This window comes from Argopecten irradians, chromosome 6 (genome assembly GCF_041381155.1).
Source record: "Argopecten irradians isolate NY chromosome 6, Ai_NY, whole genome shotgun sequence".
NCBI lineage: Eukaryota > Metazoa > Mollusca > Bivalvia > Pectinida > Pectinidae > Argopecten > Argopecten irradians.
The window spans coordinates 18,563,998-18,589,435 of NC_091139.1; the positions used below are offsets into that span (position 1 = coordinate 18,563,998).

The window sequence follows — 25,438 nt, forward strand, 5'->3', positions numbered from 1 at the left end:
CGAACCCATCGAGTAGAGAATGAGAGGGACGTCGCAATAACCGGATGTAGGGTTCACTGACACGACGAGTTCCGTCCGGAAAAAAAGTTAACTCGAAAATGTCCTGTTTGTGCTTAACACGCTAAATGAATTTGTGTTAGTTGTACAGCATTTTCAGGCTGAACAGCGACCGGTTGTATTTTGATCAACGAATATCTTTTCTAAAAGTTCAAGAATATGTAAGTACGAAAACAGATTTGTAGACAATTCATTTTACATATCAAATATACTTTATTGACACGAATCCTAAACCCTATCATTTTTAGTACCCAGTACATGTACATAATCAGTTTGACGTTCTGGTTAATTGTGTGATTATATCTTCACCCAAATCAGCAGGTAGGTTGAGAATGAAGTTATTAAGAATATTATAAAATTTGCAAAATTTGTATCACCAAAACTGATTTAATTTTGATTTGAAAATTGCCGTTAAACTGCGATTAGCCTAGTCACCCTTTGAACAACTGGGCCCAGGTATCTCTGGAAAGTTATTATCTTGGTGTGAAATCTATTATTATCTTATACTCACAACTTATCATCTTGTATTGTACAACTGATTATTTTGTACGTACAACTTATTATCTTATACGTACAACTTATTATCTTGTACGTACAACTTATTATCTTATACGTACAACTTATTATCTTATATAAGAACTTATCATCTTGTATGTACAACTGATTATTTTGTACGTACAACTTATTATCGTATACGTACAACTTATTATCTTATACGTACAACTTATTATCTTGTACGTACAACTTATTATCTTTTACGTACACGCTGGAATCTCGTATATGCAACTTAGTATTTTTACACACACTAACTACATTGTACGTACAACTTAGTATATTGCATGTAAACCTAAGTATCTTGTACGTTTGTTTGTTTGTTTGTTTGTTTGATTATTTTAACGTCCTATTAGCAATCAGGGTCATGTATGGACGGTCTCCAATGTATGCAAAGCGTAGCGTGTGTGAAATGCGAGGTGCGTGTTTTGTACGTACACTAAGTATCTTGTACGTACAACTTATTATCTTGTACGTATACTAAGTATCTTGTACGTACAACTTACTATCTTGTATGTACACTAAGTATCTTGTACGTACAACTTACTATCTTGTACGTACACTAAGTATCTTGTACGTACACTAAGTATCTTGTACATACAACTTAGAATATTGCACGATGTATAGTCACTTACATTGTTTTTAACTGTATAGTTGCTTGCGAGGGCATTGTATAGTCGTGTTTTATACGCGATACATATTAAGTGATAAACTGCCTATGGTACACCTCCGATGAAAGATTTTATCTATTAAAAACATGAGCAAACCAATTCGTATTTTTCTTCAGTATCAAAGGTTTTATACTTTACACTAATACCATCATTGAAAAGTTGGGAACGTGATAAAGTTTGTAATTTATTAAGAGAATTTAAACATGTCCTTGCAGCCATAAATATTGAAATTAATTGGGTAAAATTATTTTAGGAACATTTAACTTTTGTGATGCTGATTTAATCATTGATCACCTTATTTTACTTATTATTAAACAATACATATCTAAAATGAAATGTCTTGAAAATGAAATTAACATAACAAGCTTAAAAAAACATATACGCTTTGAACTGAAGTCACATAATATTTTGATAAAAAAAACACATTAAGTGTATAGAAAATACATTGATTTACAAAGTAAATCAGAAAAATGGCTTTGGTTATGAAAACAACATGTTACATTGTATTTATAACATATGGTGTGTAAATTACCAATACTTGTTGATAGAAATAACAAATAGTAACTATTTTATCAGTTATTTAGCAATGTTGTATTGTCTACTAAGTAAACAAACATGTAGCCTGAAGCTTGCTTGAATACATTGATTTACAAAGTAAATCATAAAAAAAATGGCTTTGGTTATGAAAACAACATGTTACATTGTATTTATAACATATGGTGTGTAAATTACCATTACTTGTTGATAGAAATAACAAATAGTAACTATTTTATCAGTTATTTAGCAATGCTGTATTGTCTACTAAGTAAACAAACATGTAGCCTGAAGCTTGCTAAAATTGATTAGACGTTAAATTAAAATATAATCGCGCGCTAAAATAAGTTAGATGACAGGGTGTGTTTTTTTGTTGTTTTTTTTTTAATGAGGGACAATGAAGTAAATCCAACAGTGTGAAAAAATAATGTCAAATATTCAAGACGATCTGTTCCATAAAACAAAAACGGCAACGTCGAAATTATTTCTGTAAAATTCTTTCAGCAAAAGAATCCAAACATATGGAATTGTCTTTTCAATTTTCGTAAACTTATCACATCTTCAGAACTCCATAAAATGTCGTAAGGATATATTCTATATTTCCGTTATGCTTAAACCAAGGGTTTGGAATACACATGTACGTATAGTACTTCCTGTGATGCCATTTTGACAATAAGCCAGCCATATTGCTACCAGAAAGTTTCAACCTTATCTTGTACGTACAAGATATCTTTAAGATGTACGTACAAAATAATTAAGCTTGTTGTACTATTTTGTATCAGTAAGCTGTACGTACAAGATACGTACAATATACTAAGATCCTGAAGACTTAAACCGTCTAAATGATTTTTGTAACTCACTACATACATATATGTGCAAAGACATATTTTATAAGTCCTTGTACCTGAAATACTGACTTTTACAAACGAAAACGGCCCAAGACTCTCAGGGAGTGTATCGTACATATATATTATTTGGCTTATTTATTTTGCCTAATATAATATTTTTTTCCTGGGAAAGACCCCGGACACCCTAAACAACAAAATCTCAAGCCTTTTGCGGCGCTCACAGATTCATCAAAATACATCGTAAATCACATCTCAGCCATCCTAAATCGTGATTTTTTTCCCCCAGGGAGACCACCGAACCCCTAATCACAAAATTTTGCGCCTTCGGCGCTCGTAAAACCATCAAAATACATCGTAAAACAAAATATTGAGGACCTCCCCCCCCCCTAAAAAAATACATTTCATCTTCCTACGCTACTGTTTAAGATATTTCTTCTAAATCTTCTGTCCTTAAAGCAAGTACTAAACATTGTGTACTTTTAAAAACTTTATATTGGTGTTTCTTTTGACTCGATAAGACAAGCACATGTTGAGAAAAATGGTTTTTACTCCTGGTTCATACGGGTTTTAGTAAGAGACAGTGACAAATCCTTCTCACTTATAAATCCTTGTTCAGGTATAAAACCTAACGGACCTTCAGTTTTTTTATATAGACCTATGATGGGTTTGTCAAGGCTCGTCTAAAAAACAAAATGAAACAAATTGATCACCAGATCCATGATATCCATAGGCCTTAACGAACAACTACATTTTGTTAGAGAGGCGCAATCGGGAAAATTCGGCATTTTCCGTAAGCGACCGGAAATTTTCCACAAACATCTGGAAATCCCCCAAGTCAGAAGTGGCTATAAATATCCCACTAACAATTTATTTCCGTTATGCATACAACAAGGTTGTCTAAGCTTTGGTCTTGTGGTGAGCTGGCGTGAGGCTGGATATATTTGATCCCACACTGTGTGCATTACTTACATACATCAAAATACATCGTAAAACTCATTTCAGTCATTCTAAATCGTAATATTTTTTCCTGGGAAAGACCCCCGGACACCCTAAACAACAAAATCTCAAGCCTTTTGCGGCGCTCACAGATTCATCAAAATACATCGTAAATCACATCTCAGCCATCCTAAATCGTGATTTTTTTTCCCCGAGGGAGACCACCGAACCCCTAATCACAAAAATTTTGCGCCTTCGGCGCTCGTAAAACCATCAAAATACATCGTAAAACAAAATATTGAGGACCTCCCCCCCCCCCTAAAAAAAAAATACATTTCATCTTCCTACGCTACTGTTTAAGATATTTCTTCTAAATCTTCTGTCCTTAAAGCAAGTACTAAACATTGTGTACTTTTAAAAACTTTATATTGGTGTTTCTTTTGACTCGATAAGACAAGTACATGTTGAGAAAAATGGTTTTTACTCCTGGTTCATACGGGTTTTAGTAAGAGACAGTGACAAATCCTTCTCACTTATAAATCCTTGTTCAGGTATAAAACCTAACGGACCTTCAGTTTTTTTATATATAGACTTATGATGGGTTTGTCAAGGCTCGTCTAAAAAACAAAATGAAACAAATTGATCACCAGATCCATGAGATCGTAGGCCTAAACGAACAACTACATTTTGTTAGAGAGGCGCAATCGGGAAAATTCGGCATTTTCCGTAAGCGACCGGAAATTTTCCCCAAACATCTGGAAATCCCCCAAGTCAGAAGTGGCTATAAATATCCCACTAACAATTTATTTCCGTTATGCATACAACAAGGTTGTCTAAGCTTTGGTCTTGTGGTGAGCTGGCGTGAGGCTGGATATATTTGATCCCACACTGTGTGCCTTACTTACATGTACAAGACGACATTGGTCTGTAAAACAAACAGCAACCGATCACGATATGTCAGGTAGAGGCAGGGATGTCCCGGACGTCGGGATGTGCAGATATCAATATTTTGGTGACGAGAAAGAGAACATAAATAAGGACATAGTAAACAAAGATGTCGATGACATCACAGAGGACAATGACCCTGAAATAATCAAGCTTAACATGGGGAGCGAGCAAGATGAAGATTGTCAACGCGACGACGAAGTTGACGGCCATCTCTTACCTCGGGATCAATCGGACCTTGCTGAATTGACCCGCCAAAACGGCACAAATTCAGCAGGTCAAGAAGTCAAAACCTGGCCACCTGTCTACAAAAAGATCGATGTGATATTCTCTATCATCTCTTTGTTAATGTACGCTGGTGACCTAGTAACGGACATCTTGCTCGTGGTCACCTACCACCTCACTGGCCAGACCACTCTCAGGGATTTGACTCTAGGATTTATTTTGGTACCAGCCATTGTTTCGGGATTTGTATCCGTCGTTTGGAGTTGCATAGACTACGCTAATCACCCATCTCATAACAGGAGTAAGCTACCAATGGTCATCCGCTGTATGTTTACATTTTTCCAGCTGGGTAGAATGTACAGGTAAGTCTCACTTTGAACTTTAAATGTGATTTTCTCTAGTACACACCTTAATCAATTATCTTTAGATGATGTGCAGTGCACTGCAATTAGGCCATGAATATTTATATAGTCCTATTGACAGAAATAAAAGGTTTGTACAATTGAGTCTTGTTTCAAACAAGTCCTTTAACAAAGGGATCTGGCACAATTTCCCCACATTTCTACTATATAAACTAACCGAGGCAAAGTGAAGTATATGACGGTGTAACTGACACAAAACGTGACCATTACGGACGTGGTGACGTCAACTGATCACCGTCAAAATGGCTGTTCCATCTTGTGGATTAAACCGTCGTTGATAAACGGTTTTTCTGGTCTAGTTTAAACAATGTTAATGCAGAAACCTCAAAATGAGTTGATAATGTAAATTAAACTATCTTCCTATGGCATCTATGGTCTATATAGTTGCCAGCGGGCATTATGAAGATTAAACCATAGATGCCATAGGAAGATAGTTTAATGCTTAAGTAAGTCACAGTAATTTAGTTTTGTAGACAATTGTTTCCACAATATTGCTTCAAGAATTTTCAACCAGATATGTTTAAATTTTCAGTACAGCTGGAAATATCTTAAAATTGTTTGTTTTTACTCAGGATAGTGGAATTTCTCTACCATATGAACCACACATGGAAGGAAAAAGATGAAATAAAAAGGAAAGATATTTCACACAAAGCCATCCAGCAAAAGAGAGATGCTGCCATATTGGGCCTTGTTGATGGTTTCCTGGAGTCAGCACTTCAACTGTTACTGCAGCTTTACCTTCTCATTTGTAACATAGCAACCCTGGATGTCTTAAAGGGTAATATCTCTAGCTAGTTTAACCCCTTCGCAGTGGAAATGATCATACCTGTTATACTTTGGTGTTTATAAAAAAAACAGGTCCCTGTGGTATACACTTTATAAATACTGGTCGGGTGGGTGTACAGTTTATAAATACTGGTCGGGTGGTGTACAGTTGATAAATACTGGTCCCTGTGTTGTACAGTTGATATATACGGGTCCCTGTGGTATACAGTTTATAAAAACTGGTCCCTGTGGTGTACAGTTTATAAATACTGGTCGGGTGGTGTAGTGGTTAAGCCGCTCGCCTTTCACCTAGCCGGCCGGGTTCGATCCCGGATTGGACATGAAAAGGTTAGGGGTTACCTGCCCGGTCACATGGGTTTTCTCCGGGTACTCCGGTTTTCTCCCACACTAAGACCCCCTTGTGCGCTTACATCCGGGCCATCGAGAGTGATTTACATAAGTTGTATAACTTGTTTCTCAATCAATGTAATATAAATAAAGTTTATATATAAATATTGGTCTATGTGATGTTTAGTTTATAAATACTGGTCCCTGTGGTATACAGTTTAAAAGTACTGGTCCCTGTGGTGTATAATTTATTAATACTGGTCCCTGTGTTGTACATTTGATAAAAAATGGTCCCTGTGGTGTATAAATTATAATTACTGGGTCCCTGTGTGTTAATACAGTTTATAAATACTGGTCCCTATGTGTGTACAGTTTATAAATACTGGTCCCTGTGGTGTAAAGTTTATAAATACTGGGCCCTATGTGTATACAGTTTATAAATACTGGTCCTGTGGTGTATAGTTTATAATATTCCCTGTGGTGTACAGTTTATAAATACTGGTCCCTGTGGTGTATAGTTTATAAATACTGGCCCTGTGTGTATGTGGTGTATTAAATACTGGTCCTGTGGTGTGTAAATAGTTTAATTAAATACTGGTCCCTGTGGTGTACAGTTTATAAATACTGGTCCCTGTGGTGTACAGTTTATAAATACTGGTCCCTGTGGTGTACAGTTTATAAATACTGGTCCCTGTGGTGTACAGTTTATAAATACTGGTCCCTGTGTGTGTACAGTTTATAAATACTGGTCCCTGTGGTGTATAGTGTATGTTTATAATAAATACTGGTCCCTGTGGTGTAATTTATAAATACTGGTCCCTGTGGTGTATAGTTTATAAATACTGGTCCCTGTGGTGTATATTTATAAATACTGGTCCCTGTGGTGTACAGTTTATAAATACTGGTCCCTGTGGTGTATATTTATAAATACTGGTTCCCTGTGGTGTAAGTTTATAAATACTGGTCCCTGTGGTGTATAGTTTATAAATACTGGTTCCTGTGGTGTAAGTTTATAAATACTGGTTCTGTGGTATATAGTTTATAAATACTGGTCCCTGTGGTGTATAGTTTATAAATACTGGTCCCTGTGGTGTATAGTTTATAAATACTGGTCCCTGTGGTGTACAGTTTATAAATACTGGTTCCTGTGGTGTACAGTTTATAAATACTGGTTCCTGTGGTGTACAGTTTATAAATACTGGTTCCTGTGGTTTACAGTTTAAAATACTGGTCCTGTGGTGTACAGTTTTATAAATACTGGTCCCTGTGGTGTACAGTTTATAAATACTGGTCCTGTGGTGTACAGTTTATAAATACTGGTCCCTGTTGTGTACAGTTTTAAAATACTGGTTCCTGTGGTGTACAGTTTATAAAAACTGGGCCCTGACTGTTGTGTACAGTTTATAAATACTGGTCCCTGTGGTGTACAGTTTATAAATACTGGTTCCTGTGGTGTACAGTTTATAAAAACTGGGCCCTGACTGTTGTGTATAGTTTATTAAATTCTGGTCCCTGTGGTGTACAGTTTTAAAATACTGGTTCCTGTGGTGTATAGTTTATAATTACTGGTCCCTGGTTTTTTGTACAGTTAACTGCTGTTGTAAGTTAAAATACTGGTCCCTGTGTGTACAGTTTATAAATACTGGTCCCTGTGTGTGTATAGTTTATAATACTGGTCCCTGTGTTGTGTATAGTTTATAAATACTGGTCCCTGTGGTGTACAGTTTATAAATACTTATCCCTGTGGTGTACAGTTTATAAATACTGGTTCCTGTGGTGTACAGTTTATAAGATACTGGTCTCTGTGGTGTAGGATTTATACATACTGGTTCCTGTGTGTTATATAGTTTATAAATACTGGTCCCTGTGTCGTACAGTTGATAAATACTGGTCCCTGTGGTGTATTGTTTATAATTACTGGTCCCTGTGGTGTATAATTTATAAATACATATCCCTGTGGTGTACAGTTTATAAATACTGGTCCCTAAAGTGTTATTTATAAATACTGGTCCCTGTGGTGTACAGTTTGAAAATACTGGTCCCTGTGGTGTATAGATTATAAATACTGGTTCCGAGGTTTATAGTTTATAAATACTGGGCCCTGACTGTAATGTATAGTTTATAAATACTGGTTCCTAAGGTGTATGATTTATAAATACTGGTTCCTGTGGTAAATAGTTATAAATACTGGTCCCTGTGGTTTATAGTTTATAAATACTGGTTCCTGTGGTATAAAGTTATAAATACTGGTCCCTGTGGTGTATAGTTTTATAAATACTGGTCACTGTGGTGTACAGTTTATAAATACTGGTCCCTGTGGAATACAGTTTATAAATACTGGTCCCTGTGGTATACAGTTTATAAATACTGGTCCCTGTGGTGTATAGTTTATAAATACTGGTTCCTGTGGTGTATAGTTTAGAAATACTGGTCCCTGTGGTATACAGTTTATAAATACTGGTCCTTGTGGTGTACAGGTTATAAATACTGGTGGCTGTGGTGGATATTTTATAAATACTGGTTCCTGTGGTATATAGTTATAAATACTGGTCCCTGTGGTGTATAGTTTATAAATACTGGTTCCTGTGGTGTACAGTTTATAAAAACTGGGCCCTGACTGTTGTGTATAGTTTATTAATTCTGGTCCCTGTGGTGTACAGTTTTTAAATACTGGTTCCTGTGGTGTATAGTTTATAATTACTGGTCCCTGTTTTGTACAGTTAATAAATACTGGTCCCTGTGATGTACAGTTTATAAATACTGGTTCCTATGGTGTATAGTTTATAATTACTGGTCCCTGTGGTGTATAGATTATAAATACTGGTTCCAGTGGTGTATAGTTTATAATTACTGGTCCCTGTGGTGTAAAGTTTATAAATACTTGTCCCTTTGGTGTACAGTTTGAAAATACAAGTTCTCGAGGTGTATAGTTTGTACAAAATGGGCCCTGACTGTTGTGTATAGTTTGTAAATACTGGTCCCTGTGGTAAGTTTATAAATACTGGTCCCTGTGGTGTACAGTTTATGAATACTTGTCCCTGTGGTGTACAGTTTAAAAATACTGGTCCCTGTGATGTACAGTTTATAAATACTGGGTCTCTGTTGTGTATAATTTATAAATACATATCCCTGTGGTGTACAGTTTATAAATACTGTTCCTGAGGTGTTGTATTTCCAGTGTTGGTGTTGCTGACACCTGTTTGTTGTATTTTCAGTATTGGTGTTGCTGACGTCCTGTTTGTTGTATTTCAGTGTTGGTGATACTGAAATCCAGTTGTTGTATTCTCAGTGTTGGTGTTTCTGATGTCCTATTTGTTGTATTTTCAGTGTTGGTGTTGCTGACGTCCTGTTTGTTGTATTTTCAGTGTTGGTGTTGCTGACGTCCTGTTTGTTGTATTTTCAGTGTTGGTGTTGCTGACGTCCTGTTTGTTGTATTTTCAGTGTTGGTGTTGCTGACATCCTGTTTGTTGTATTTTCAGTGTTGGTGTTGCTGACGTCCTGTTTGTTGTATTTTCAGTGTTGGTGTTTCTGACGTCCTGTTTGTTGTATTTTCAGTGTTGGTGTTGCTGACATCCTGTTTGTTGTATTTTCAGTGTTGGTGTTGCTGACATCCTGTTTGTTGTATTTTTAGTATTGGTGTTGCTGACGTCCTGTTTTGTTGTATTTTCAGTGTTGGTGATACCAACGTCCTGTTTGTTGTATTCTCAGTGTTGGTGTTGCTGACGTCCTGTTTGTTGTATTTTCAGTATTAGTGTTGCTGATGTCCTGTTTGTTGTATTTTCAGTGTTGGTGTTGCTGACGTCCTGTTTGTTGTATTTCAGTGTTGGTGTTGCTGACGTCAAATTTGTTGTTTTTTCAGTGTTGGTGTTGCTGGCGTCCTGTTTGTTGTATTTTCAGTGTTGGTGTTGCTGACGTCCTGTTTGTTGTATTTTCAGTGTTGGTGTTGCTGACGTCCTGTTTGTTGTATTTTCAGTGTTGGTGTTGCTGATGTCCTGTTTGTTTATATTCTCAGTGTTGGTGTTTCTGACGTCCTGTTTGTTGTATTTTCAGTGTTGGTGTTTCTGACGTCCTGTTTGTTGTATTTTCAGTGTTGGTGATACCAACGTCCTGTTTGTTGTATTTTCAGTGTTACGTCCTGTTTGTTGTATTTTCAGTGTTGGTGTTGCTGACGTCACGTTTGTTGTATTTTCAGTATTGGTGATACTGATGTCCTGTTTGTTGTATTTTCAGTGTTGGTGTTGCTGACATCCTGTTTGTTGTATTTTCAGTGTTGTGTTGCTGACGTCCTGTTTGTTGTATTTTCAGTGTTGGTGTTGCTGACGTCACGTTTGTTGTATTTTCAGTGTTGGTGTTGCTGACGTCCTGTTTGTTGTATTTTCAGTGTTGGTGTTGCTGACGTCCTGTTTGTTGTATTTTCAGTGTTGGTGTTTCTGATGTCCTGTTTGTTGTATTTTCAGTGTTGGTGTTGCTGACATCCTGTTTGTTGTATTTTCAGTGTTGGTGTTGCTGACGTCCTGTTTGTTGTATTTTCAGTGTTGGTGTTTCTGATGTCCTGTTTGTTGTATTTTCAGTGTTGGTGTTTCTGACGTCCTGTTTGTTGTATTTTCAGTGTTGGTGTTTCTGATGTCCTGTTTGTTGTATTTTCAGTGTTGGTGTTTCTGACGTCCTGTTTGTTGTATTTTCAGTGTTGGTGTTGCTGACGTCCTGTTTGTTGTATTTTCAGTGTTGGTGTTGCTGACGTCCTGTTTGTTGTATTTTCAGTGTTGGTGTTTCTGACGTCCTGTTTGTTGTATTTTCAGTGTTGGTGTTTCTGACGTCCTGTTTGTTGTATTTTCAGTGTTGGTGTTTCTGACGTCCTGTTTGTTGTATTTTCAGTGTTGGTGATACCAACGTCCTGTTTGTTTTATTTTCAGTGTTGGTGTTGCTGACGTCCTGTTTGTTGTATTTTCAGTGTTGTGTTGCTGATGTCCCGTTTGTTGTATTTTCAGTGTTGGTGTTGCTGATGTCCCGTTTGTTGTATTTTCAGTGTTGTGTTGCTGATGTCCCGTTTGTTGTATTTTCAGTGTTGTGTTGCTGATGTCCTGTTTGTTGTATTTTCAGTGTTGGTGATACCAACGTCCTGTTTGTTGTATTTTCAGTGTTGGTGTTGCTGATGTCCTGTTTGTTGTATTTTCAGTGTTGGTACTGACGTCCTGTTTGTTGTATTTTCAGTGTTGGTGTTGCTGACATCCTGTTTGTTGTATTTTCAGTGTTGGTGTTGCTGACGTCCTGTTTGTTGTATTTTCAGTGTTGGTGTTGCTGACGTCCTGTTTGTTGTATTTTCAGTGTTGGTGTTGCTGATGTCCTGTTTGTTGTATTTTCAGTGTTGGTGTTGCTGATGTCCTGTTTGTTGTATTTTCAGTGTTGTGTTGCTGACATACTGTTTGTTGTATTTTCAGTGTTGGTGTTGCTGATGTCCTGTTTGTTGTATTTTCAGTGTTGTGTTGCTGATGTCCTGTTTGTTGTATTTTCAGTGTTGGTGTTGCTGACGTCCTGTTTGTTGTATTTTCAGTGTTGGTGTTGCTGACGTCCTGTTTGTTGTATTTTCAGTGTTGGTGTTGCTGACGTCCTGTTTGTTGTATTTTCAGTGTTGGTGTTGCTGACGTCCTGTTTGTTGTATTTTCAGTGTTGGTGTTTCTGATGTCCTGTTTGTTGTATTTTCAGTGTTGGTGTTGCTGACATCCTGTTTGTTGTATTTTCAGTGTTGGTGTTGCTGACGTCCTGTTTGTTGTATTTTCAGTGTTGGTGTTGCTGACGTCCTGTTTGTTGTATTTTCAGTGTTGGTGTTGCTGACGTCCTGTTTGTTGTATTTTCAGTGTTGGTGTTGCTGACGTCCTGTTTGTTGTATTTTCAGTGTTGGTGTTGCTGATGTCCCGTTTGTTGTATTTTCAGTGTTGGTGTTGCTGGCGTCCTGTTTGTTGTATTTTCAGTGTTGGTGTTTCTGACGTCCTGTTTGTTGTATTTTCAGTGTTGGTGTTGCTGGCGTCCTGTTTGTTGTATTTTCAGTGTTGGTGTTGCTGACATCCTGTTTGTTGTATTTTCAATGTTAGTTTTACACCAGCTTTTAACATTTACAAAGTCAGCTTGCAGAAAAGACTCAATAACATCAATTTTCTTTTCTGCTTCTTGCATGGATGTGTCATCATCATACATAAAAATTTCACATTGTTTACAATGGAGAGGCATATGGTTTACATATAAATAAAAAAAACATAAAAATTTCACATTGTTGAACCCTGTGGCACCACACTTACAATGGAGAGGCATATGGTTTACATATAAATAAAAAAAACATCAAAGGCCCAATTATTGAACCCTGTGGCACCACACTTAAAGTTTCACATGGGGCGCTAAGTGGTGATTTATTTTTTAATTAGTTATTGCAGACGTTCCGTTTGTTATATTTTCATTGTTGGTGTTGCAGATGTCTCATTTGTCAGTTTTCAGTGGTTGTATTTATCCTGTTAACTTGATACAGATGTTATCATTGGTTATGTTTGGTAATTTATGCTATTCACTTTATTTGCAGTGCTAGCTTTGCTAACATCCTGGGGCTCAACATCTCTGACTGTGACTGCCTACTACCGCACAGTGCGGCGTGCTATACCTGACCGACGTAATGTGCGATATGTGCCATCAGGTTTGTATTTAGCCTATCGACTGTTTGAGCTCGGTCCACGCTTCCTGCTGCTTAGTCTGGCTACTGCCTACTTCTTGAACTATGTCATTGGAGCCGTTTCCATCCATGTAGTCCTGGCATTTATCATGTACAAGGTCATCAACCCTAAGCTTGAAGGTATCTGTTATAGCCAGATCTTACGGGATATGTTTCTTCTCCTGATCAGCTTCATCAGTGTGTTTTGTTTTATAAATCTGACTGACGGAAGTACATGGAGGAGGAAGTTATTATATTATGTGGTGTTTTATGTGGAGAATTTTGTAATTCTGGGCTTGGTAGTGTTCTTTATGGAGACGGGGTCAATTGTCTATTCCCCCTGGTGGTACACAGCCTTCTCCGTTGTCCCAGGCATAGTTCTACATGTCATCTTTATGGTGGTATACTACAAGTTTTTCCACCCCACAAAGACAGCTAAAGAGAAGTACCCACATGAAAAAAGTGAAGAGGTCAAAGGTCAATCTCCACAGAGCAAAGGCCAATCTCCACCAGGCAAAGGTCCATCTCTAAAGAGCAATGGTCATTCTACACAGGGCAATGACCAGTCTTCAGAAAGCGATGATCTATCTTCACAAGGCAATATTAGTGCACAACATCATCATGGATCGTCTGAAAACAATAGCTCTCCCTCACTGAAAGAAAATGAAGCTGAAGTCACCTTTGAAGTAAAATCTGACAAAGCAGAGCTACTTGCAAAGACGGCTGACCCAGGAATGACCAGTGATAGCTCTGAGAGGCAGGAGCTACCCTCTGAAGACGACTTTCAAGAGGAAGCTGCAGTCAGGGATGATCTGGATAGTTGATCAGCATCACAAGAAATTAACGAAGGAAAATCTTCATCATGAGAACTATGTCAAAAAACATGTATACATGTACTGTTTATCTAATGAAATGTTTAAAAAAAAAAAGAAAACATTGTAAGAAATGTGTGAAGAAAAAAGTTCAAATGTGTGAAGACAAACTTCATCATCAGAAATCTGCAAAGAAAGAACTTCATCATGATACGTGTGTGAAAATACGTCAACTTCATGTCATGTGAAAATTAATGTGAATACCACTAGAGATGTTCAAAGAATTTTATCTACCTCACACTCTCATGATATATGTTAAGAACAACACCTCAGTCTTATTAAGAAATTTATAAAGGCAATCAATAATTCTCTTTTTTTCACAGAAAAAACAACAAAAACAGTGTTCAGTTTGAGGGTGTGTTACGTTTTTTTTCACAAACTGTGTTTAGATGTTCAGTATTAAAGGGTATATATTTCATACATACTACATATTTACAGATATTAGGTCTTTACATGTTAAATACTTAGAATGCATTAAAACCCACCAAAAATAATCATTGGCTACTCTAGGGGTGCTCTATAGATCAATATAGCTATATAGTATCGATAGTAATCAGCATGTCTGTCTGTCTGTCTGACTGACTGACTGTCTGTCTGTCCGTCTGTCTGACAGTCTGTCAGAGTGTCCGTTCATATCTTTTCTACAATGACGATGGAAGGAAGTTGGGTATTGTTCTCATGTTTGGTAGGATGAGTCCTTATGCTATTTAGATCTGTTGTGTAACTTTTTGGGCTAACTGAATTCAAAATAGCAGCTTGTCGGCCATCTTGGATTTTAGTAATGATAAAAAAAAATAAGAAAGTTTTGTACGTAGCTGATGTATATTCCATATTGATGGGGATATGTTTGCGAGAGAGTCTGATACCCTGGTGCCAATTAAAAAAAGGTCAGTTATTTATTGGGACTTTCCTGATCATGAAAGTAGACTAAATAAACACTGGAAGAACCTGGATATAAAATTTCAACTGACTTGTATATAAAGACAACCCTTCTTGCCAGCAGATAAATTACTGTTAAATTCTTTGACACTGTGAGACTTTGTAAAAAGACTTTGTAAAAAGACAGTTTTCATTTTTTGATTAAAAATGTGAGACACTATCAATATGGTATAAAATGAGGACCAAGAAACTGTAAATAGACATGCGGGTATTTGTGTAAATAGAAAAGAGGATCCCGCCAAACCACAACCAAACATATAAGGATTAAGATAAAGTAACATTAAGGAAAAGGCGCAACTAAGCATCAATGATTATGAATTATTCAAGGTGGTCAAGAGACAAAATCGTCTAATTAAGAGACCAAAGCCAAGTAGACCAGGTAGGTAGTATGACTTGTCAGAATTCTTGTCCCTAATTAGTCACGGGATGTAACCCCACGGTTACAAGTTCAATATCCTGCATGTATAGACACATGAATGTGGGATGCTCATAAGATGTGTATACATTCATGTGTATGCAATGATTTGCTTGAACACTGCATACATGCATGATAAATAGATTCCGTCTAATTTTAAAGTATATTATCAAATATACTATGTTCATGTAGAAGTTAACATGTGATTGTTACATGTATCGTGTGACAACGCATATTAGCCACGAGAGGATGATATATTATAGTGATAGAAAAGAATCTTGTGTTCTTTATGGGAAAATTTTCAATATATAACCATAACAGTATTACTGTAAAGCTGGCTATTTATGCATGTGTAGGCCTAAATTTTCCAGATTTAAACTAAAAACGAGAGAAAATTAGCGGTTCTAAGATAACGTGATTTGGTATTCAGATTATATATGATTTAACCATTTCGCAATAATCTATACTGATGTATCAATTTTTGTAATCATACCATGTAGCAATGTCCTGTGAAAACATCTTCGGAGCAAAAATAACCGGCTCTAGGATATATTTATTGTAGTCGATAAAATGCAATGAAATGTTCCTAAGTGTGGGTAGCGATTATTGAAGTAGATATTAAGATTATATAGTGACTTTAAATTTTCTTGCCAATGAATATTTTTGTAAGAAATTGGAATATGAAAGGATATTACTTATATATGCATGCACGTGAAAATGACAAAACTTGAGATATCTCTAGTGTTTGATGATTCCATTAATTTAAATACATCATTACAACAATGTAGGTGTATAAAACTGTAACCAGAACTAAGTAACCATCCTCAGGTTTTTTTATAATCAGAATGTTCCAGAACTGAGATTATTTTCTATGTTGAATATTGACATTATCTCCCCTTCATACAAGTGAAGTCAGACAATATCAACTGTTGAAATATGTGTTTATCTTAACTTTTTTTTTATTTATCAATACTCTTCATGTTTTAAGAGATTGTTTTCATAATTAATTTACATTATTTTACATACCTGTATAAGTTAAAGACGTGCTGTATAAAAATGAAAAAAAATTATCTGTGCTATCTATGATGGATTCAACCATTCTGTTACAGATTCAAGTTTACAAACAATTACTTAAGATAGGTATATTATTATTAGAGAGATAAAATGGCATATTTAGATACCAGGCTTAGCATTTTGTGGTAATCTACTGAATTTTTTTTACTACTTCTAGTCACAGTTAATGTCCTTTGTCTTATCAGTATTTTCATTGTTCAAAATTTTCTAGTCCCTTTCACAGACACTTGGCACCCTACCAATGGTATATATATATATATACACATATTATAGATACTATAATACATATATACTATTGATTGGAAATTTGTGTCAAGTCCCTGTGATCCCTTTGTATTTTCTAGAAGCCTAATGTTATAAACGAATTGTATTATCTATTGACCAGTCATTCTACTACCTACTCACTCAAGCATAGAGAATGGTGTATTCACCAAGCACATCCAATTTATTTTGTCTAACTTTATATTTTTGACACCATAACAGATAACACTTGATGGTATTGTTTGAACGTGTAATATACAGATATATATATATCAGCTGGTTTATTTTTCACAAGCCATTGTACAGTATTTTCAGAATTCTTGCCATTGGATTGGTTAGTTAACTGGTCAAATTATGAGAATCCAGGTTATACATTTTTGTTTAATTACAATTTATATTCTTGATTTGATTACTTAAGCATTGATGTCACTATTTTTTAATTTTATCAGGGTATGAAAAAAAATTGTTTGCAAACTTTTGTGAGAATCCGCTACGCGGATTCACACAGTTTGCAAACAATTTTTTTTTCATACCCCGATAAAATTAAATATGAATTGAGGAATTCTCAGTCCTCAAGTGAGTTTGAGTATGTCATAGAGTTAACTCATTCACCCCAGGAGACACATTTGAATTCTTCCAAATCAAAGGATGGAAGGGTTCATTATGAATTAGCAGGGGTGAGTGGGTTTAACTGCTTTTGTATACATGTTACCTCTTGACCTTCTTTTTAGCATGTTATTCAAATATGACGTCAATGTTGCATACAATGTAGATAAGATGTAACAGCACACCTTAAGAATTTTTATTTACGTTTTCTTGTTTTTCATGAAATGTATTAAATGAAAGTGTTGTAATGACAGCTTATTGAAGTTTAAGTGGACACTTTATAAAAGATATGAAAAATGAGGAAGGGCTGTGGTAATTTCCTGGGTGACGTTTCTGGTTTGTCAGGACACAGGTACTCAGCTCATTAGCCAATACACCTGATACTATTGTCTATATAAATATGTTCGTGTATTGGCAGACATGTCAAGTGCCTGTGGTTAGAGTTCAAGTGGATACAAATAGAAAGATAAGATTTTCTAAAATATATTATAAGGCTTTGGGATTGCATTTACATTTTAAGTTCACATTGGGATTGCATTTACATTTTAAGTTCAATTGTGTTCAGAACTGTCCATTTATACATGTATGGATTAGAGTGCTTTAGATTTTTAATTGTCCATTTATACATGTATTGAAGTGTTTTATATACTCTATTACTTATAGATTGTAGAAAAATGTTAATTGGCATGTTGATATTTTGAATAAATATTTTTTACTCATAAACGTTGAATTCAGAATTCATTCAACATTCACCCATGCATATCAATGAGTTAGCTCCACTATTCATATATATAAAAGATGTCCACTTGACATATCTATACACTGCATGCTGTTAACAAAAATACTGTCATTACCTTAAATTATTATATGATATAAACTAAAGAAAACAAGTTCTGTTTTCTCACTCCAACCTACAGTTGGAGGTACAATGTACTTGTCCCCGCAACAATCTATGTGAAGACTCCATGGGTTGATTGATTTTCTTTTTATTTGTTGTATTAAAAACAAATTATTCATCAACAATGGCATATTAGAAATAACTACCTTAGGATGTTTATTTTAGTTTGAGATTTCCATACAAAACCACACCGTTTCAAGTCTGTAACAACGCGTACATGGGAGGCTGCCATATTTAGGTCCCGATTTCAGCGGGTACATGTATATACACGCTAAATGCTACTGCTAAAAGCTCCCGGCGGGTAAAGAGAAATAGAGACAGTAAAACGAATCTTTTCTCCTCACTTGTTACATATATATGCCGGTACATCACTATCGTTCTATATATATACCAACTGTATAATAACACATTTTCCTTTGTGACAGCTTACCTGGCCATACGGAAATAGAAACCTACATGTACACATGTGACCTATTGAACTATGTTTATTATGTAGCGTCATGCTGCATTAGATATACTAACCACACGTGTACACATGTTATAGTATTGTAGGTGTGTGGACGATATCATTATAAAAGTAAATAGTTAAGGCCGACAGTCATGCAGGTATGTGAACGGGTACTAAGCCATGCCTAAATACAGGTATTATACTTATAAAGTCTTGCCGACCTTGATAGAATATGAACAACTATCATCTATGAACTATGAATGGTGTACCCCTACACCAGGTTCCAGCTTTAGAACTGTAATGGTGGACCTTACTCTCGACCCACGGTAGTAGTTCAACAGCATGTTTAATGTCATCAAATGTGTTACAAACCACACATGTAAGTAGAGTTATTTCCCCTACATTTGATTTATGCTTGTCTGTCATTGTGATAAACCAGTTTACCCCAGCGAGTAATTAATGTTCATGTTCGTCACCAAGTTTCTTGCAACGTTCACATTCTCACATCAATTATGTGAAAAGTCATCTTCTTTTATTTTGTCTTTAAAAATCAGTCGACATGGTGATTGTAACATCAAAAACATATTTCTGACAATACTATATAGTTTCAATTCATTCATTCAATTTCTAATATAAATTATACATCAGACCATTCTATCAGTAGTAAACATTCTGTCTCGCTGATCTACATGTATGTGTGTCCATTGCTATCGTGAATGGACTTACTTTGAGATAGAGCACAAGGATCTGATCAGTAATATTCATAAAGTAGCTTGGCCTCCTATCCCAAATATGGTCATGGTATACATGTAAATTCGGGTTTCTTTATAGACATTATTTTAGAAAGATTAAACTTTACCAACGTTACACACAAATTAAATGCTGGTATTCCTAATTGATTATACAGACAACCAGCAATCCTATTTAGTTAGAGCAACCCTCTTTAGTTGGTACTACTCCTAACCATGCTATACCCTTATAGTTAGTTTATTCCTCATATAAAACATGGCATGGACCATAGTGGTTGAAATCCAAATTAGTGGTTGAATGGACAAAACTTCAAACATGAAGTGCGATAGATTAGTCCAAAATTGCTTTTGTCTCGTTCTCGTAGCATTTAAAGCATATAACACACTGACAGAGAAACCATTATCAAGCAGGCTTAAACGGATCCAAAGTTGGAAAGATAACTAACCTTGCTTTGTTTTTATGTTAAAGGATGTCAAATGATATGTCTTTTGACGCAGTAGACGGGATTTTACTGTCGAGATTCGACGACGAGAGCGATGAGGATGACACCTCTGGCGAACCGTGTGATTGTGTAGATGCGTCTGTATGTGAGCAGTTCGGCAAACAGAACGGCGAAGACGAGGATGTGCGCCATCAGTTAGGCAGACAAAACAGCGTACCACATCATGGGACAAGCGACGATGAGACAAATAGTGTAACTGGATGTAGCGCAAATGAGGATGCAAATGGATGCAAACGAGTATTCAACAAATTATCAAAGAAATGTTGGGGACTACCGATTTTGAAGCGAGTTCCTGAGTCGGATCACGACCGTGCATTCGACTGCCTCGCAGCTGCAGTCTCCCTGTTTCTATGCATCGGAGAAGTTGGATCGGAGATCAAGCTTCTTTATGAATACTATACAACAGGTCAAGTAGTTGTATTCTCTCTCATGGTAGGTGTCATCGTCACAACGAGCTTCATCGTCGGAATATTCACGATAGCATGGACGCTAATCGATCAGCGAGGAAAACATACGACAGAAGGGGAGGAGGAGGAAAATGAAAGACAGGTACCTCTACATAACAACACAGCAAGAAGTGACAACCAGCCCCCCAAAAATAACTCCCTTTCCAGGAAATTGCTGGTGATTTGTAGAAATATTGCTTCATTTCTCCAGTTTGGAAAAGCTTTCAGGTAAGTTCTTTCTTCTCTAATTGGAAGATCGTTTCGCATGTGCACTTGTAAAGCTTGAGAAAGTTTTCATGTGATTGTTTAGTTCATACCAGGTTGAAGGGTGGCCTGTTTTTTTCCAGATTGAAAAAATGACACCCAGTCTGAAACCAGTTCCTGACATTACTCACGTGGGCCTCAAACGCAACCAAGTAAGGCGTGAGGTGGTGGCAAAATAGTAGCCATCTTACCTTCGGCTACCGCCTGTAGTATTGTGTCCCTTGCAACCACACTCCTTTGCACAAGACTGAAATGATTTCTTATTGAAAATGATAGAAATGACAATCACAACTTCAACGTTATTAAATTACATGCAAATTCAGAGCATTGAAATTTATCGCACTAATGTACACACAACTCTCATTGAAAGGCTAGCGGAGTATATTTACAACATGTGGCAAGGATGGAAAAGTACAAGGAAAGACGAGAGAAGGATAAGAAAAGCGGAGAAGAAACTACGGGACGCGTATATCCTGGGCCTAATGGAGGGATATCTAGAAACAACCCCCAAGTTCTTGTTACAGTTGTACTTGAGGTTCGATACTGATTACGAGACTTGGACTAGAGGTAAGTTATGATAAGTCGTGCAGGTGCCGTTTATGGTGTATGGAATCCAATCCATTTAAGTTCTCCCTTCGTATAATATGCCCACACACTTTGAGGATTGTGGATCTACAGTTATGATCAATCTTATAATGCTCCCAAGCACGGCTTCCAGGGTATGCTCTTCTATTTTCACTTTCACTTTCTCAAAAATCAACTGGAGATACATTCAGTTATTTCAACGAACCATTGTTCCGATATTTTCTTGCAGAGCTCTTCCTTCCAGACTGACCATTCCCACGATAATGATGTACACAAACCCTAGAACTCAAACTCCACTGGAGTATTACAGCCTTTCAGTCCTCCCACGGCACTCTGCGATTAAGTCGATGTATGTGGGACACTTCTTCTTGCCAGCCTAACACTTCTAGATTTTTCGTTCCTTCATACAACTTTGGCCAGAAAATGATGTTTTGTATATATCGATTTCCATAATCCAATATCACTGGTATTCTAGGGGTTGCTATCACTGTCATAGTATCCACCTTGGACTATGTCATTGATACATTGAGAAACTGAAGGTTCTATGTGTGACACCAGATGAGACAAGTAACTCGGTCTTTTGATGTACATAAAATAATCGAATAAAGGCGCATCGTGATTTTCTCTGTGGCTTTGAAGTTGAGCGTCGCTCTCTGTAATCTTTAAATGCAGTCTCTGTAGGCCTGTAATTGGTTAGGTTTTTTTTCTAATCTTCTAATCTTCAAATGAAGTCTTTGTAGGCCTGTAATTGGTAGGTTTTTTTCTAATCTTCTAATCTTCAAATGAAGTCTTTGTAGGCATGTAATTGGTAAGTTTTTTTCTAATCTTCTAATCTTCAAATGAAGTCTTTGTAGGCATGTAATTGGTAAGGTTTTTTTCTAATCTTCTAATCTTTAAATGCAGTCTCTGTAGGCCTGTAATTGGTAAGTTTTTTTTCTAATCTTCAAATGAAGTCTCTGTAGGCCTGTAATTGGTAAGGTTTTTTTTCTAATCTTCAAATGCAGTCTCTGTAGGCCTGTAATTGGTAAGTTTATTTTCTAATCTTCTAGTCTTCAAATGAAGTCTTTGTAGGCATGTAATTGGTAAGTTTTTTTTTCTAATCTTCTAATCTTTAAATGCAGTCTTTGTAGGCATGTAATTGGTAAGTTTTTTTCTAATCTTCTAATCTTTAAATGCAGTCTCTGTAGGCCTGTAATTGGTAAGGTTTTTTTCTAATCTTCAAATGAAGTCTCTGTAGGCCTGTAATTGGTAAGTTTTTTTCTAATCTTCTTATCTTCAAATATAGTCTTTGTAGGCATGTAATTGGTAAGTTTTTTTTTCCTAATCTTCTAATCTTCAAATGAAGTCTCTGTAGGCCTGTAATTGGTAAGGTTTTTTTCTAATCTTCAAATGAAGTCTTTGTAGGCATGTAATTGGTAAGTTTTTTTCTAATCTTCTAATCTTCAAATGAAGTCTCTGTAGGCCTGTAATTGGTAAGGTTTTTTTCTAATCTTCAAATGAAGTCTCTGTAGGCCTCTAATTGGTAAGGTTTTTTTTTCTAATCTTCAAATGAAGTCTCGGTAGGCCTGTAATCGGTAAGGTTTTGTTTTCTAATATTCAAATGAAGTCCTGTAGGCCTGTAATCGGTATTTTTTTATTTTCTAATCTTCAAATGAAGTCTCTGTAGGCCTGTAATTGGTAAGGTTTTTTTTTTTTTCTAATCTTCAAATGCAGTCTCTGTAGGCCTTCAATTGGTAAGTTTTTTCTAATCTTCAAATAAGTCTCTGTAGGCTGTAATTGGTAAGGTTTTTTTTCTAATTTTCTAATCTTCAAATGAAGTCTCTGTAGGCCTGTAATTGGAAATTTTTTTTTCTAATCTTCTAATCTTCAAATAATGTCCCTGTAAGTCTGTAATTGGTAAGTTTTTTTTTCTAATCTTCTAATCTTCAAATGAAGTCCCTGTAGGTCTGTAATTGGTAAGCTTTTTTTTCTAATCTTCTAATCTTCAAATAATGTCCCTGTAGGTCTGTAATTGGTAAGTTTTTTTTCTAATCTTTTAATCTTCAAATAATGTCCCTGTAGGTGTTATTGGTAAGTTGTTTTTTTCTAATCTTCTAATCTTCTAATGAAGTCTCTGTAGGCCTGTTCTAATCTTCAAATAATGAAGTCTCTGTAGGCCTGTAATTGATAAGTTTTTTTCTAATCTTCCAATGAAGTCTCTGTAGTCCTGTAATTGGTAAGTTTTTTTTTCTAATCTTCTAATCTTCAAATAATGTTCCTGTAGGCCTGTAATTGGTAAGGTTTTTTTTGTCTTTACCTGGTCACAGAAATACTTTTCAGTTTTACTTATGTATTACAGTTCCTCTCAAAATGCTTATTTTCGTTACTTTGTCACATGACCGTAGCTGTAGCAAGGATATTTGGCTGTTACAACCATGTGTCATGGTAGAGCCATCGCTTGATTGCGTACACTGCGAGATTTTTGCTTGTTTATTTTCCGATGTCTGATACCATGTATGTTGTAATTTCATTTTCTTTCATTTTCAGATTTGTTTTTAGGGATCGCTCTGGCCTCAGTATCAGTTTCTACGACGGCCTGTTATATGGGAATGCGGAAGTGTAACCATGGGCGCCACTCAGTGACGGTTCAGGCATGGGCAGTGTACTTTTTAATGAGACTATTCGAACTTGGACCTCGCCTCATTCTACTGGTTCTCTGTGCAGAACTTATTACATGGTGGACATTGCTCGTCGTCGGCCTTCATATCATGCTTATGATGGCATTCAATAGATTTTATGTGCACCCCGAAAACATTGACATGTGTCATCGCCGTTGTGGTCACTACCTCTTCCCATTGTTTCTAAGCTACGTGGAGATATACAGCTTCATCAACATGAACAAGACAGATTCCAGACGTACAGCTACCATATATTACACCATATTTTATTTGGAAAATGCGCTGATGACGTCACTAGTGTTAGGTCTGACTTACGGTAGAGACTTGCCTTGCGTCAGTTCCTGCTTGTTTGTCTATTCCGTGTTCCCTGGCGCTTTTTTTCATATTCTATTGATCTATATATACTACACCTACATCCATTCGACACGGAACAGGGAAGATAACTAGCAGGCCTATCCTGACCCACCACGAGTATGCAAATACAAATACATGTGCCATTTTTGAGGACGCCTGATCTCAAGGACCAATGTGAGCTTATGTTATACCGTGCGTGGCGTTCGGCGTCCGGCGTAGTCGTCATTCCATCAACAATTATCATATTTTGTATGTAGCATCCTTATGGGATGGGGATTCAAAATTGTACAAATGGTTGGGTTGACCCCGGGGACTGATGATAGGGACTGAAAGTTGTCAGTTAAAAGGCCATATGTCTATAAACGATTCTCTCTTCTCAAAGGGATATGGATGAACATCGCTCATATTTTGTATATTTCCTTATGGGTTGGGTTCATCCCCCAGTGGCCTTAGGGCGGTCATTTTGTCAAGACTTCTCTGAACGTTATGAATGGATATCATGCATATTATGTGTATATCAGCTTGAAATACTGTCGAATAAGACAGCTTCATGTACAATGAATCCATAACTTCCTTGTTTTGTCTGGTTCTAAGCCAGATACGTGTTTGTTATTACTGAATTAAACCAGGTGAGCAATACAGGGCCTCCGGGCCTCTTGTCATAATTATTCCATATGATTTATCAAATTATTTTATATTTGTGCATACATTACTTAACATATATTGTGAAAATAATACAATGTCGAAAATGTCTCTTATCATTACGTTTATTAAATTGTTTTATTAAAGTACGTTGTGTATTTTATCTGAGATATAAATCTAAGATAAAAAACAACAACAAAAGACAATAATTAATACACAGCAACAATTAAAAACCAGGATAGAACATATATACAACATTTAGGAAGGTGTTCTACCTGTTTAATGTAAAATGTAATTTAAAATCGTAAACATATTTGAGACAAAGGTTATTTAAATGCATGAAATTCAGCTTTCACCCCCTCCCTCTGAAAATTCATTATAATATTTTGAATAAGAAAAGTTCAAAATATCTTCAGGGATGAATGAGTTGAATTATCATAACCTTTTTAAAATAGGACATAATCACAAAATCTATCCAAGCCAAAATGTTCTTTTTACTTAATCTTGTAAATTATTTTTTCTCTGACATAATGTTTTTGAAAATTGTTTACTTCCAGTCACTAAAAGTCAATTTTTATGTCGATTTTAATTCCATATATGTCCCGCCCCTTTTTATAAACGTAGACATACTGTAAACCAATTAACTTTCGCGGGCTGGTAGAAAGCGCGAAATAATTTTGCCGCGAAAAAGTGTCAGGCATAAGTACAGTATAGCTGTTATATGTGGC

The 25,438-nt window shown here is 36.2% G+C and overlaps 2 protein-coding genes across 3 annotated transcripts; both read left to right on the top strand.

The window, feature by feature from the left end:
- LOC138325221 (XK-related protein 6-like) lies at positions 1 to 24,856 on the top strand. 2 transcript variants are annotated; one of them, XM_069270718.1, is made up of 4 exons: positions 1 to 218; positions 19,729 to 20,436; positions 20,843 to 21,039; positions 23,584 to 24,856. In XM_069270718.1, coding segments are annotated over exons 1-4 (1,485 nt in total). In that variant the 5' UTR covers positions 1 to 216; the 3' UTR covers positions 24,162 to 24,856. The 2 variants fall into 2 exon arrangements, with proteins under 2 accessions (XP_069126819.1, XP_069126818.1); XM_069270717.1 differs by lacking the exon at positions 1 to 218 and adding an exon at positions 18,175 to 18,889.
- On the top strand, positions 4,126 to 16,444 carry LOC138325220 (XK-related protein 9-like). The gene is made up of 3 exons (XM_069270715.1): positions 4,126 to 5,130; positions 5,763 to 5,968; positions 12,872 to 16,444. The coding sequence occupies exons 1-3, from the start codon at positions 4,553 to 4,555 to the stop codon at positions 13,819 to 13,821; spliced, it is 1,734 nt and encodes a 577-aa protein (XP_069126816.1). The 5' UTR covers positions 4,126 to 4,552; the 3' UTR covers positions 13,822 to 16,444.
- Positions 24,857 to 25,438: the final 582 nt, after the last annotated feature.

Coding starts and splice junctions, on each gene's coding strand:
- LOC138325220 (XM_069270715.1), top strand. CDS start 4,553: ATGTCAGGTAGAGGCAGGGATGTCCCGGACGTCGGGATGTGCAGATAT. Junction 5,131..5,762: donor CAGCTGGGTAGAATGTACAG/GTAAGTCTCACT, acceptor GTTTTTACTCAG/GATAGTGGAATTTCTCTACC. Junction 5,969..12,871: donor AACCCTGGATGTCTTAAAGG/GTAATATCTCTA, acceptor CTTTATTTGCAG/TGCTAGCTTTGCTAACATCC.
- LOC138325221 (XM_069270717.1), top strand. CDS start 18,870: ATGTGTTACAAACCACACAT. Junction 20,437..20,842: donor CAGTTTGGAAAAGCTTTCAG/GTAAGTTCTTTC, acceptor TCTCATTGAAAG/GCTAGCGGAGTATATTTACA. Junction 21,040..23,583: donor TTACGAGACTTGGACTAGAG/GTAAGTTATGAT, acceptor TTTCATTTTCAG/ATTTGTTTTTAGGGATCGCT.